The following is a 16,182-nucleotide window of genomic DNA, read 5'->3' on the forward strand; positions in this document are numbered from 1 at the left end:
TGCAACGCACGGCGAGCGATGCATTCGAAAAGTCGTCTCATGGGCTTGGTGGCGGAATGACGAGCAGTGGGCTAATGTATGCCCATACGCAATGAGCGAACCAGACGATATTTTGAAACAGTGACGACGTTCCGGCTGCAGACGCGAATGTCTCCGTGGTTGTATTGGGCTCGACCTGTCTCCTCTTCAAGGTCGCCGTGCGGGAAAATTCAAAGACAAATACAGCCGTTGCTCACTTCTCTTACCAGAAACAGTTTGCGCGAAAACCGCGTCAATTTGTTGCGTGGAAACCAGAGGGGAAATAATAAACGACGTTGGAGGAAAAGCTTCGGAGGACTGGAAGCATATTGAACTGTTTCATGAAGTCCTATGTGTGTGCTTTTGAAGAAGAATTTGGGCGCTGCATTTTATTTCATCCTAAAATGTGATATAGAGGTAATTCTATCTTGTGTACAAAAAGGGACAACCTTGATGTGGATATGAGGTAGAAAAAAGCATAGGAGGATAATAATTTTAGACAACATAAGGAAAGCGTAAATACATAACGAAGGCTAAAAATGGCGTGGTTGAAGTCGTTGTCTAAAGTTGACTAACCTCCCCTCTTTGTTGTTTGTTTGTTTGTAAAAAAAACGGAGAAATTGAACTCATGTCCCTACGTGTTCTGCTACTCCTAACATACCGCCCCCCCCCCCCCCCACACACACACATTCAAAAGAGATCAATAAAGAACAGAACAACTTCACTACTTCTCAAGTTCCCTGCTCGCATGTTCACTATTCACAAGTTTACTGTTCACAAGTTCACTTTCTTCTTTAACACGCGTCCATCGACTTCGGTTAGTTCGCGAGTGAATTACAGCGTAATCTGACATTTTGCAGAACGGATAAAGTACAAACGCAACCAACGATTTCCAAGGGACGGATTGTTTACAGTATAGAAATTAACGTATAAACAATAAATAAATAAACGCGATAGAATATATGAGCAAAGCAGCGAACGTCTTGCGTCCATCATAACACATATAGTGATCATAAATAAAAGAGGATGGGACCTGTCACTCACTGCATTCTTCTCGAATCACTCTTCGCGGGTGCAGTGCGCTTTCTGTGATCAGCTTTTTTTTTTCGCTCAGGCAACACTATGCTCGTGTAAACGGCGCACGCCCCCTTTCCTGTTTTTCTGCGAAATTTCTCGGTGTTTTGGGTTGTCGAAGGCCAACCTTGCCCGATCACTGTATACCGCGCGCGCAGAGCGGAAAACCGCGCTATACGGTCACTGACCAGAGGTGACATTCTGCGAGTAAGGGACGAGGGATGAAGCAAAAAGAGCGAACGCTGCCACCGAAATTTTTGAATGACACGCATATTTCACACGCACACGAAGAAAGAACGAAAATTGTGCCAGAAATGTTCGAGCGTAAAATACAAAAGTTTCCCTAGAACAATACGTACGTGGTCCATGTTTCGGAGCGGTGACTAAGTACAAAAGGTAGACGCAGCATTCGTGTATGATTCGTGCGTCAGAGAGAGAGAGAGAGTGAGAGAGTGTGTGTGTCACTTTAGTTGAGCCTAGCAGTCACGAGATGGGGGTGCCCTAATCAGTGGACCATTTTTGAAAGTAGTTCGCCCAAAAAGATGAGAAATTTTTTTTTCCAGAGGTGACTGATTGAGATGAACAGGGGTGGTAGACTACATCCTTCGAACATACGAGTATTCACGCGCGAAGGTGAGGAGGTGACGACAAGAGACTGTAATAGGTATAATACGCGAGAAGGGAGATTACCATAAAAGTGCCATTTGTGCGACGTGGTGTATGTTTGTCCCGTCTGGCTGCTTAATTATAGGCAGAGGCTATTATGGCAATACAGGAAATAGGAGCCCTAATCGTCGCCAGGGGGAGTGCTTCTGCTGTTCTGTTCTCGTACTTGGGATGTACTGTGTGCCAAACAGTGACTTCACAGGGTGCTGTATACTATTGTCCGTCCTACGAGAAGCAGTCGAAGATGAGCTCGAATGCTTCTCTGGCTGTTCACGTTTTCTGTTCTTAGTGCTCGCCGAATGCCGTAAAAATGCTTAGATTCCAAAAGCGAAGTTTGGTTTCCACATCTCCCTGGTGTGAGTGTCTCTCCTCTACATTTACCTCAACTACGCGGTAGGCAATAAAATACCAATAAACATATAATTAAAATAAATACCACAAGTAAAAATGCCGCAGCTCTTCCCGCGCCCCTATAGTTCGACGTTGTGAAGCTCCTAAACAGAAGAGTTGATGGAAACGACAAAACGAAACAGCAGACCCCCCCCCCCCCCAAACAGCAGAAAAAGTAAATAAATAAATAAAGATGTACACGTCGGCCTAACTCGACGTGTCTTGGTGCTCTATGGCCTTTGTTGCCTTTGCGTCAATAAACTCCAATCATCATCATCATCTAAGTCGACGTTTAGTCGCATATACCATTGCAGGGTAACACAATACATAATAACTCGGACGGCGCGTTATATACTGTCAATCGGACGACTTGCTCGTCTCGCCTCGAGCGACAATGTGGAGACAGTACACGATGTCGCCTCTCTGCGTTGAGGTGTGGCAAGCCATAAGAGTCCATATCGTCCTTCTTACACAACGCCCGGAGCGATTTCCCCACTAATGGCGTCAATTAGAATGAGCATTCCTGCGTGCCTGAATGCTAATGTGATGGCTCCTCACCTGGCCAAATGTCGAGAGATACCGAGGAACTTTGCGAGACGTACTCGCCCATTTCACAATAAGATGGCCATCGAACCGATACGAGAGGATGTTCAGGTTCATCTCTATGCAGTGCCGACTGCGTTCCGCACCACTTCGACAACTTAACGGTTCCGTTATCGGTTCTGGGTATGGAGGTCGCACTGCTATCGGACCGCTAGTCGCACTGCACTCTGAGAAAAAAGGGAGTCAAAAACACTCCTTTGTCGGGGCAAAAAGCTGTAACTCCCAGGTGCAAAATTTTAGGCTTCTGAGGAGTTACCTTAACTCCAGGACAAGAGGGAGTAAGGTTAAAAACCCACAGCGGAGTTCCGTTAACCCCCTGTTGCGGAGTATATTAAGCACCTCTGAGGGAGTTGAGCTAAACCCTGTCACAGAGTATAATAAACACCCCCCATGGTGTAGGGTTCAACCTGTGACAGAGTATACTGAACACCTCTGACAGAGTTGGGTTAATCCATATGCTGGAGTATGATGGACCCCTCCAATGGTGTTGGGTTAACCCTTGTCACAGAGTATATTAAACACCTCTGATGGACTCAGGTTAAACCATGTGATGGAGTACACTAAACACCTTCAATGGAGTTAGGCTAACTCCCATGGAAGAGCATACTAAAAGCCTGTGAGGGAGCTTATCAAACACTTGTGGGGGAGTATATGAAATGCCAGTGAGGGAGTATAGTAAGCTCTGATGATGGAGTTATGTTAACCCCGATAGTGGAGTCCAACTAACCCCCAATAGACGATATGCATAAATCCCAGGCGCCAGTGCGATGCAGTGTCTTGGGAGCCTGTTCATTCCCTGGCGCTTCCTTCTCCTTCCTGATGGCATCAGGTTCGGAATGAGGGAGAGAAGGATGGTGCCAAAGGAACGAACAGGCTCACAAGATGTACCGCATTGCACTGGCATCTGGGATTTATGCATATCGTCTATTACAGGGTGAAAATAAACCTCTAATGACGACTAGCTTCCTCAAATTCTTCCAGGACGCACAGCATGACCCTACAGTGCACTCAAAAGCACCACCGCAGTCTTTAATTTTGAAAGAACGTTATTTAGTAGCCTCACCGTGAGGAAAATATCACAAGACAGCAGATACAGGTCTCAAACTCACTCGTATGGTATACATATCAAATGACCTACTTTCCTTCCACTTGGTTCATGCATGCTACAGATGCACAGAACAGACAAGAGGTCACATTTTGGGAAAATTGTTTGAAGTACGAGACAAACACGAAATGCTGCTATTATGTTGAGCCAAGGAATTTTCTTTTCGTCTACTCTCCTTTGCACACTTCCCATTTGAATTTTTTCAATTTGAACCCTGTCCCAGGGAAAGTAATAAGCTTCACATTGAACAGCCAGAGCAGAGGTACTTGCAGTAAGTCAAACCTGGTTCGCGCCATTCTCGTCCATTCTCAGGATTGGCGGCAACCCGAATTCTGGGAACGGGGACAAAATCTCGTCGGCGTAATATCGAAACCTTTATGTCATATGCAAGACAGCGACACAGTAATCGTGAAACAGGTTGCGCACCTTGCTAAAAGGCACTGCACTGAAAATCACGACAGAGCACAGTTTCGGTTTCTTTCTCATAGGCTACCATGTATAATTTTTTATTCGCCAGGGGAACAACAGAGATTAGAGGTAGGTGTGTGCTCCGTATTTTATTAAGTAAGTTACACGTCGAGGTAACCGAATCTGCTTGCGCACTTGCAAAAATTCTAACCGCTTTTCGCGAAAACGCGTTGTTAAGGAGCATTGCAGGGGAAGCACGCTTCCAGGCGAAATTGGCCGCCGATCCTGCTCGTTTATTATACTCTCATGACGGAGTACAGAAAGGGTCGAAGGAGTTACGATAACAGCAAGACGGAGTAACCGCGAGCGTGGGACTTTTCAATGGAGTTATCTTGACCCGGTGGGAGTAAAATAAACTTTTACTCCTGCTTAACTCCAGCTTGACTCCCTTTTTTCTCAGAGTGTGGGCCGCGAAGCATCGTTCTGGAGCTCATAAAAGTGGGGATAAAAAGCCTCGATTTTAAAGACCTTGTTCGGAAATGTTCGTCAGCAATACTCGATTATCTTTCCGATCCCTGCTCGAGCATTTGACGAGGCATGGGTATACGCTTTCCCAGAAGTTAGTAATTAACGGTTCTGTTACGTAACACACATTTCCTCCTTTTAACGGTTCTCGCCAATCTCCACTTTTCTCCTCATCTACTAGTAGATGGGGAAAAAATTAATAATTTAATAATTGGGTGTTTATGTCGCGAGACAGATGGGAAAAAAAAGGGCTTGGAAACTGTTGAATTGCATGGAATTTCGATTTCATTGAATTTTTCTTTCTACTTTACTCTGACCCTGCATTTAGAAACAAGAAGAGAGAAACTGATCTTAAAATTGCGTTACTGCTCATTTAAGTTAATTAGTATTTGTGTATAAAGACGCACTGCGGTATATTTTGTCCCAGATTTGCTGCCGTAGAGTCAAATCTACGGCGCGACCTTTCGCGATGCCAATAGGAGAGCGGAAGTTGGCATTACAACTGACTTCGATAGAGCGTTATGATGATTTTAACGGTTGAGGCAAAATGCAACATTGTGCTTGCACAGGTGCATGCACCGATGCGAATGCGCATTGCGCACATACGCCACGACGCTAAGGTCTCTCAATGTATGTCGATTGTTTATTTTTTTTCCGTGACGCATAGTATACCGAGAAATGAGCTCCATTTCATTTAATTTTCTGCCTATTTGAAGTAGACGCGTTTGGACATCCCGCATCTATTACATTAGGTGGGTCCGACGGGAACTAAAGCCTTGTGCTGTACTGTATTCCCTTCAGCCAAATAGCCCCCCGACAAGGTACCATCCCGCACACAGCGGGGGACGCAAACGTATGTAACATTTCTCCCCACTCAACATGAAGCAAACTAAAACTTGTTTCCTCAGTATAAAAGAGTCTCCTAAAAGCTGCACTTAGGCATCGCAAACATTGTAACTTTTTTGTCATCTAATGTCGGACAATTTGCTACAGCACTGCCCCGCAAATGAATCTAATTTATAGGTACATCGTGTAGCGGCATAGGAGCCGCCGCGCACACATATCATTGCTTCAGACTACCTCGCGTCTAGCGCCTCTGTGGAGGGGTCGCCAGCCACCTGTATCGCTGAAAAGCAGCTGAGTCCACCGGTGTTTGATGTATCAGTTGAGCGTCGAGTTTGCCGACATTTTTTTTCATGCAGATATTGTTTTGGTAATGCTTCGATCGTTAGCGTGTTCAAACGTGGATTAATCGCGATGAAAACAAGCACGTGCGAGTACAGCCAGGGTGAAGTCGACAGCTGATGTGACGAGAAGGGATCATAATCCATCTGTGCCACATATGCGGGCCATCAAGGTACTTCGACGCGGCGTCGTTGTCAATTTCATTCTTCTACGATATTGGTGGGGCACAGATTCTGTCTGTATGAATACACGTATGCGTTACCACTGGATTTGCATTTATTTGCATTTAAAGTGGTGCAGCCTGTAGCAAAAAGCAAAATTTGAGCTTTGCAAAGGCCCTAGGCACCCACGTGCCTAAAATGAACACTAAATAAAAACAGTACACAATTGTGTGGTGGACGGGAATAACAACCAACGGAAAGTTACAAATCATATCGAATGCCCTATGCAAGTAGGTCAGCCCTCTGCGCAGCTCCCCAGTTTTCATCTCTCCCCTATTGACCGTGGAGTGACCTCATACGCTGTACAAGTGCGTCTCTACGCATGAGTGGAGGCAGTGAGAGGGAAGCGACAGGGCGCCGCAGTAGCCAATGGGGCTTTCCGAGTGGAGTAACAGGGAGAGGATGCGCAAAACGCTCGGTTACTTCCAGAGCGTATTGGTCACGTGGTTTCTCCAACATTCTCCCTCTCTCATGCACAGCAACAAGCTGTTGCAGCGTATAGGAATATCATTAACAACCAGTTCCTGACAGCACAACCAACCTGGTGACACATCAGCGTGTAGTAACAGGGATAACAACTAACAAAATGCTGCAAATGATACCGATAATAAGACGGCACAACCAACCAGGTAACACTTCAGCGCGTGGTAAACAGGAACAGCAGCTACAAGTGATACCGATAACAATAACAATAACAACTAGAAGGATGCTACAGGCAACAGCGAAAAAGAAAAGGAACTATGTCTTGCAGTGTCCCTTTAAGGAACTTCCTTTGGTGGGAGCCACAAACGTCTTTACCGTCGAGCTTGTGCAAAATGAGCTACGAAAGCTGTGGCTCAACATTAGGATCCTAACAATAGCGAGTATTAGTAGACCCCTGATAGCGTCGCCGTTAACTTACCGTGCCTACCGGAACCAATGGCAGAGAACGTGACTCAGAACCTTATCCGCTGAGAGGGTGCGGTAGACGCGGTGGACCACCGGTCTACCGTGTCTACTCTCTACTAGCACTCGCTATTTTTATGCGCAAACGTGTCCAGGGCAAGGCGGGGTTGGTTGTATCGTCTCCTCAGTACGTCGAATTTTGGTGTCCTTGATGTGTGCCAAGATTAACCACAGAATAACAAAATTGCTCGCTCCATGTTAGATTTCAGCACACCAACGCACAGCCCTAAAGGCACTGCTTTCTCGACAGTGCGGCACTGCGGTCCTCACTGTGCCGTTCATTATTATACCGTTCTTGAAATTATGTAAAGTAATGAGGTAGAGTATTGCCTGCCTCTAAAACCTCACAGTCACCCAAATAACGTGTTCACATGAGAGCGCTGTCTGCATCCGTGTTACGTTGCAGTGATGCTGACCGTCGTCCGCTTCCATTGTGCAGGGTTACGGCATGGAGGACATTGAACCCGGCCCGGGAGACGATGGTGTCGTAGAAGGCCATAGCCCATACCGGAGAGCCGTCGGGAGTACTGCATGGCAATACCCAAAGTTCAGCAACTCCGTAAGTTTCTCTCTCTCTCTCTATGCACAGCCATCACTTTTGATTGATGCACGCTTAGAAAAAGAAGGAGTGTTAGTCATTTTGGGGGACTAAATGAACGAGACTATCACGAATTTGGAGGGGGGATATATTTATTAGAAGACAAAAAGAAAGGGGGGAAAAGCGCAAAGGCCAGCCAAAACTGTGTTTCGATTTGCTATTTCGCAAGAATATGAGTAGAATATAAAGTAACGAATTTGGGGACTGATTGCAAAGGACTATTTTTGGTGCTGGGGAGTAAATTTCAGGTCGGGGGTCTAAATTGGGGAGGAACTGCAATCTAGGGGAGTATAAGGTGTAATTACCCCCTAATTTACTCTGTTTCTTTTCTTCTTCTCCTTCTTCTTAGAGCGTAGCGAAACGAGATAATTTATGTGTGATATGCTTGACCATTGTATACAGAATGGCGATTCGTCCAACAGTTTCTGGCGAGACGCCGGAATTATTATTATTTATCTACCTAACTTTATAGCAGTGGCTCGCAAGTTATGTTGTTCGAGGGAACCCGTGATCGTGCCAGGATGACCTGAAGGAACCTCCTACACTGTGAGGTGTAGTAGGTAATCAGTTATACTAAATAAATAATAGGCGTGGGTGAGGCAGATGTTATGTCGTACAAATAGTAATTTATTTATCTGTTTAATTGATTAATTAACCGTAATTATAATTTATTTAATTGCTTATGCAAGATGCTAGTCGCAAGATAAACTTTGAACTTTGCCGGTGTGATTGCGTCATTTGACAGTATTTCCCCGCAGATAACGCATTGTGGGTTGCCACCACTGATGGTTGTAAATCCCAATTTCATATAAGGACAAGAGAGTAAATCCGAAGTTTCTCCGCAGTAGCTCCGACTTTCAAAGTGCTTGTAAGACTTTTGAAACGCAAGAGAAAAGCAAACACGTGGTGCGAAGAAATTGTCCGGTTCAGGTGCTGATTCTGCCATCCCATGAAGACAACAGCTACTGGCTCTACTCCTCACAATGAGCGTCAACCTGGTCCAACGATCTCAGTGTCAATCCTAATGAGTCAACAATTAAATATCTAGCACGGTGCGAACCAAAGCTGTCCCAACGCGAGCCTTCGTAGGCGATTAAGTTTCACTCGCGGGTGCTAAACAGTATCCTGTCCGCGGAACCCCGGTTGAGAAACACTGTTTTATAGCATTGATCAGAGAGCTGTAACGTCTCTGACAGCGCACCCTTCCGGCGATCACCAAATTTGTAACGCTTTTAGCAACGAAGCATTGGCATTTTATTTTACACCTGAAAGCGCGGTGCTATCACAAGCCGAACAACATACAAGCTGTTGCAAATGAAGCGTAGTTCAATAGCATCCAGTGACAATGGAGTTCATTAACGTTACTCGCTCCGCCCCTTCGATTACTGGATCTTTTGTGAGGAGGCAACCTGGGGATGGTTTATTAGACAACAACGTCCGTTTGTTTATTCACGAGGAAGAGCGCCTTGTTATGCAAATGGCGAATGCGCAGTGTAATTAAATCGAGATTGTTGGGGGATTCTGGCCGCCGACAAGCCGACTTTGTGTTGCCAACTTTAACGGATAAAGGAAGCTGACAAAACAAGCGCCTCTTTGATTTACCCCTATACTTCAACGTCAACAAGAAATCAATACAAAGGTATGCATTTTTGTGCTTTTTTCAATGTATCATAATCCGATGGCAGTTATAGCTGTGCTGATGTGAGTATTTCAGGGGGATAGTTTCGCTCTGGCAAGGATGACAACATGAGTGGATCCACTCCGTACAGCGCTAACATTCAACATTACATTTATTAAAGCTGAAAAACCAGGTTATCTTATAGGTTAGGCTAGTGAGAAAAATATAGTGCCGTTGGTGTCTATACAGCAGAGGGGTCGGTTATACCAAATCGTTTATGCGGGAAAAAGAGCTATTCGTACGTGGAAGAAGCCACGATGGCCATAAGATATTTGACAAGGGCTTCTCATGCTGGTGGTCTTAGCTCAAACGTCCAGTCCCCTGCAGCTCCCTCTATAGTCGAATGGACGAGGATCGAGGATCTCGTCAGTCCAGGGGTCACGTCGGTATGAACTAGCGAGTGCTGCGAAGCAGCATGTCTTGAGTGTCTTCCGCTTCTGCATTTATTCCGATAAATGAGAAATGGTAGACATCAGAATGCAAGTGGACGGATTTTTTTTTTCTCTTCCCTATGTCATACGCGTATATTACTTCTTGTCATCTCTGTTTGCACGTCGACATGTTTCCAGTTCATTACGGTCAATATGGAAATTTCGTCTTTGAGTCTCGAACAAAACAAGCTGTCCATCCTCAGCTGAGAGAATTCTAAAGTCTCCCTCGGGGAGAGATGCAGAAGCACCCCGGAGAGGACCGGAAATGAGGCGACGTGCGACACCGGAAGCTGAAAACCGCGGGACTGCTTCCGGTTGGGGCTGGAGACGAAATCATCTTCCCCTTCTCGGTTCCTCGCCTTCGTCTTTACGGGATCAAGTTGCACGCTCCGAGATGGGCTGAAAAAAAAAAGAGGGGGGAGAGAGAGAGAGAGAAAAAAAAAGACTGAAAATAAGTGGTGGACGTAAAATCAGGGCCAATTTTTAAGCACCGTCCCTCCCGTTCATCCATATTACTGGTTCGTCGTTCAAAGTGTTTACAAGGGCATTAAAGTACATATCCGATTTGACAGGTATTAAAAGTGACCAGGACGATCAAGTTTTTCTACGTTTTGGCTTAATTCATCTATAGGCTCGTGGACCAGCCTTTAGAAGATGGGAAGCTGGTGAGAGACCGACTAAAAAGGCCCGCGGTTTCACCAACGCTGGTTGACTTTGAACCGAGATCGAGGGCCACTTAAACTTGAAGTTAACACTCAATTCTTTCTTATAGCAACGTTAATTGGTGACGTGATGAATGTTTCAGCGACAATATACCCCCGGTGAAGCAGAGTTAAGCGTTAAATTCAAGTTGAGGGACGAAATGAAACACCCAATCGTCGTCTTACCGTGGGGGATGGTAGAGGAAAAAGTAACTTCCCTTCCTGGTAATCTCACCTTCTCTATATTCTGTATGTTCGAGATCACGGAGAGCTTTTGTGCTTCGCTGACTGACACAAAGCTAATCTTCAAATGTGAGCTGCAGAATCTCACTTGTGTCTGGGCGTAAGCTCCCATAAAAGAGGGTGCAATAGCCATCCCATTGAAAGGCATCGACCGCATCCAGTCGGCAAAAGGACCCGCATTGATCGTTTGAGTGTATTGTCTGACAATTCAAGTGTAGAGGAACGAACAGTGTCATCTTGTTGATGCCTCCTTTAATGCGTAATTAACAACATAGATTCAGGAGTAACACAAAGGCGAAATAATGCGCACATCGCTCTATCGAAGTTCAACTCACGCCTTAAACAATGTTATGAGGGTGAGCATCAGGGGTGTAGCCGGGGGGAGGGGGGGAGGGTCAACCGCCCCAGAAATCGTATCTTTGGTAGGGCATATTTGAGAGAGGGGAACGAAGGCGGAATCCTCCTTCCCCATGTATAGTCCCCATAGAACCTCCAAACCCCACCCATAATATTTTCTGGTTACCACATCGGTGAGCATGGTGAAAGGTGGTAGCCACCAGATAGTTCTTACATAACTGCCAATTTCTCAAACCTTATATGACAACAAAACTAGTCCTGTTTCACTAGTACGATTCAGTAACTCTCGCCTGGTTGCTGCCCTAATCCTCGTGTTTTCCTTTTCTTCGAAAAGACGAATAGCTGAGAAGTCAAATCGAGTGTGGCGAGCTTCGGACCGGGATGGGACACAGCAGGGCCTTTCTGGAAACAGGCCCGAGATACTCAGTGCTCTCCCCGTTTGCGAACCTCCCCTTTTCCTTTTTAAGACGAGTGATCCCTCCGTTGCGCCCCCGCTGATGTGGCACGCAGAGCTGTATATGCTGTATCTGTGAACTCTGGCCTCTTCCATCTCCGAGGGAGGGGTGGTTGACCCCCCTTCCCCCGTCCACTGGTGTTAGTTGTTGTTCCTCGGAGAAGGAGGAGGAGGATACTTCTGGATTTTAGGCCTTTTTTTTTTTTTTCTTTCCGCCTTTCTCGAGTCGTCCTTTTGTTGTCGAGGGCTCGTCTGTAGATGACAGAGCGACCCCCCCTTCCCCCCGACCATCCTCCACCCCCATCCTCCGCTTCTTTAGTTTTTACCTTTTGCGTGTTTCTGGTCTCGGTATTCCGTGCAGCAGGGCGGTACGCTGAGCCGGGTTTTCGAAATCGGAGACGTGTGCTCGCAGAGGAGCCTGTCGTTTCTCCTGCTTTTTTTTTCTCGCCGTTTTCTTTCGGCACTCAGTGAAGAAAACGAACCCCGATAGAGCAAAAATTGAGGACGAGGGAAAAAGAGAAAAACAAACGCAAAGGGGAGGAAAGATGGGCATGGCAAATAGAAGAACCTCAGAAGCACACACTATGATCGTGCGTGTTATCTGCATTTTAATGCTACGATTTTAATGCTCAATCCCGACAAGTTATGAAGAGGCGTGTTCCCTCCACTTCCTCCACAATCCAGTTAATATACCGTACTTTTTGTTGTATAACGCGCACTCTCGAAAATTAGCGGAATTAAAAAAAAAACAATGTACTATATAGCAGCGCGAATTGTGTATTTTTTAAAACTAGCAAAGCGTAATGTCAGAAAATGGAACTTGTACGAATCTCATTTGAATTACTTGTCGCGAATAAACCGAAATGAGCAATATTTACGGCAAGTTAAATACGAAAATAACATACACTGCATGCATTGCAAATGTCTTCTAAAAGCACACAGTTTCATGCCAACACGGCGGCATAGTCTAATGCTGCCACCGCCTAGAGCGTGTGTGTCTGGAGGGGGGGGGGGGGAAGGGGGGGCCAAAGAAAGGCACTGGAGCACCTACCCTGAACTAGCCTACTTAAACTAACCTGACCTAACTTAAACTGATGGAATCCGACTAAAACCGCCGCTATCCGAACGACCCCTGCAGCAGTTTCATTGCTATAGCACCCCCTTCCCCCCCCCCCCCCGCCCAAAAAAAAAAGTATGCTAACATGCACCGATGCATGACGCGCATCACGTAGGTGAAAACGCCGGCTCCAATAGTATACCGAAACTGCGATCTCTCCAGCACCATTAGTGACAGCAGTAACGAAAGCCCGTGAGTCGATTACGTACTTTTCCGTCACCGACTGAATGTTTACTGGAAGCCATCGAACTCCGATCTGACACAGTTCGCGTCATAGTAGGCCTTGGGGGGCGGCGATGTTTGTGAGTGAGAGGCTCCTGTAGGTGTTCGAGCCTTGTTCGTCAGTCCGAGAACGAATAGATGTGAGTGACATAAGCGAGATGCTTTAGAGGACAATAAGTGGGACTGATACCGGCTGTGTTGTCTTGTTTTGGTGCAGACTTTCGTGTTAGCCCAACATTGCTGAAGTCTACCTCTCACAGTACTTTCTCTCACTATCTCGCTATCCTTCCTGTGTCCTCCCTCAATCTGTCCCCATGCGACCATCTCTCACTGCCACACTTGCTTCGCGGTGTTGACACTGAGCTAACAAAAACAAGGCACTGCACCTTCCCTAACAAACGCCGAAGTGAAACATTAGTTGAAGCCAGTTGGCTTATGTTCGAAACTACGTTCTCCTGTCCATCGTTTTCCCGCCAGCGATGAATTTCGAAATCAGAACGTCTGGTTTATGTCAAGGGGACCAGACTTGCTGTTAGTGCTGCTTCGTCGATGATGCATTTTCCATCCGGGTCCTGTTGGGTCACGTGAGAGGCTAAACGTGAACTTTTAACCTACTAACTATAGTCAGTCAGCGGAACGGTTTAGATCTCGTGTCATTTGTCGTCCAATATGCCCCTCCGTGTGGCATACCAACGTGCCAGTATATAAGCATGTGAGGCGAAACACGTATAGTCCACAAATGAAAAACCGCTTATCTTGGGGACGGTCGAGACAGACTGTGAATGTGCAGAAGTTTGGAGACGTGGTTAAAGGGGACGCGACGAGCCTTGCAGACTCACCCCACGATACACATTTTAAAAATCTTATAGCCCTGCGAGGAATTGTTCAGTTTGAGCAAACTATGTATTGGCTGGTAGATTTCATTGATTTTTAGGACTTAATGAGGATATATTTTCGGTCTTAGCCTTAGAGACTGCGCTCACAAGATGCTGAAAAATCGCATTTCGTGCCTCGTTCACTTTTGTGCCTGCGCACAAAATAAATATGTATATAACAAGCATTCTGACCTCGTTAAGAGGCAGAAAAATATATTAACTATATATATTTATACTTTAAAAGAGCACTGAGGTGACCCGAAAAATGTTTTTGTTTTTCGCTGCGGCGTGTTCTTCAACGAATAAAATGAGCTCCTGCGAAAGAATGACGAGTGCAGGTGACCTATGGAGCGCGTGCAAGGCCTCTGTTCCGCATACGTTTAAAAAATCGTCCACTCCTGAAGAGAGCGTATCGGAGAACGAGGGAAGGTCGTGACGTAACGTGCTCCCTGGGCACGTGACTCGTGATGAAGAGCGTCACAGTTCAAGCAGGTGTATGCGGCGCGTGAGCTGAGAAGAAAGAAACAAAGAAAAAGGGCACGGGGACTTCCTTACGTCACGCGAGGATCGTGTCGTCCGTCCGCGGCTGCTTTCTCCGACCGTTGTTGTAAATTTGGTTGCTCAGTTATAGGGGAAGGTGGGGCAAGATGAGACAGAAATTTGCAATTGAATATGGAATTTTTATTTTTCTTGTTTAAAAAAAAAACTAGCCATAGGCACATTCTCAGACGTCTAGAGCTTCTGATCTGTAAATCAGAACGGACGTAGCCGGTTCTAAAATAAACACAGAACAAGAAATTAAAAAATGCAGATTGTCTCATCTTGCCCCAACCCTCGGGGCAAGACGAGACACGCCGTGGTAATGAACTATACAAATTAGATTTTGCAATCCAAGCACCTACACAGCCCCCTTGAGCCCACCGCCCACATGATGTGCAATAAACCCACACAGAGCCCGGTGCTATTTCCCTCGACCGTCCTTTGCAAACAAGGCACCGCCGGTCTGATCGCTTTTGAATGCGCTTCTGCTTTGCTGGAAATATCCTAGGAAACAGGACAAGTTGCTGGAAAATCATAGGCAATATGCAAAAAAAGGAATCTCTTAGGAACCAGAATAAAGCCACCTGATAGTTGACTTATCGGTTTCTAAATTACATTAAATTTAAATTGCATTAAATTTAAATTACATTAAGTCGTCGCGTCTTGCCCCGTGCATATCATCCGATGCATTAAGTTTTCAGTTAAACACCGGATAACCAAGAGTGCCCATATTTTGCATATATCTAGATGAGTGAATAAAGAAATATTATGTGTACTTACATTTACAGAATAAGCCTGCGACACGCTGCTGCACAGCTGACAAGAAAAAGGACTACAGAAAATCGCGCCTTTTTTGCGGGTCTTTACATTCCAGGCACAAGTAACAGATTTTTTTTTCTCTTCAACGCAAGCACCAATCCGGACAATTCTGACGTGCAATAAAGCGGACATGCAGGGCTACCTATGAGTAAACTTTCAAGCGCATGGGGCAACGTGTCTTTGAGAAAGGTGGCGTCGAGCAAGAAATGTCGCATCTTGCCCCGTGTCTCATCTTGCCCCATCTTACCCTAATACACCGCAGAGCGAAAATATTTTGAATGGTGGCTCCTGATGGACAGCTTGTCGAATGAAACAGGGTTTTGAGTCACGTTAAATGTCACCTCATTGCTCCGGCACCTACCTCCTACGCGATTTTTCGTCAGCTATGATTAGCCGAGAAAACTCGCTAATATTGCAAATTCAAGCTTCGTGCACGTGTATTCAAGTAGTCACATAGCAGGTACATAGACTCGTAACAGAATCCTCCTGTCTTTCGTGGTTGAAGAAACAAGGGTGGAGGGTGAACGCCCATCTTAAAGGAGTACAGACGGCCATCCAAAAAAATTTCAGATTAAGACGTCTGATGAAAGTGTGTGTGTCATTTTACCGAATAGCGCGAAAGGTTTTGATGTGTGCAATTTGTTTCCCAGAAAAAAACTCACATAAACAGGGCTCCGCGCGTTCACCCTTAACTCGCCACTCCAGGTATAACGAGGATGAGGAGGTATGATTCCACGTCATCGATGACGTTATAAGGAGAACTCGTTCTGGTTCGCTGGTAAGTGGGGGTCAGCGCCTTGTCCCTTTGCCGCTGTAAACCAGTTTTGCCAGTTCTCCAGAGAATTGGGGATAGAAGGAGCGGCCGAATCATTACCGAGCCAGGAGAAAGGCTTTTTCAGAACCCCGAACAGCCGAGTAGCAGACGACAGCGGAGTAGCAGACAACATTTCTCTAGACCAATCAGCGAGCATTCTCCTTATAGCGTCAGCGCGAGGTTCCAGGCAGAT

The 16,182-nt window shown here is 45.9% G+C and overlaps 1 protein-coding gene across 5 annotated transcripts in view; it reads left to right on the forward strand.

Moving 5' to 3' along the window:
* Window positions 1–16,182, forward strand: part of LOC135396640 (homeobox protein Meis1-like) — a 184,784-nt gene that overhangs the window by 34,766 nt on the left and 133,836 nt on the right. For all 5 annotated transcript variants that reach the window (XM_064627721.1, XM_064627720.1, XM_064627717.1 and 2 more), the window contains exon 7: window positions 7,580–7,699. In XM_064627721.1, the coding sequence (XP_064483791.1) occupies window positions 7,580–7,699 (120 nt within the window). The remainder of the gene's footprint in view (window positions 1–7,579; window positions 7,700–16,182) is intronic.

Source organism: Ornithodoros turicata, chromosome 6, assembly GCF_037126465.1.
Source record: "Ornithodoros turicata isolate Travis chromosome 6, ASM3712646v1, whole genome shotgun sequence".
NCBI lineage: Eukaryota > Metazoa > Arthropoda > Arachnida > Ixodida > Argasidae > Ornithodoros > Ornithodoros turicata.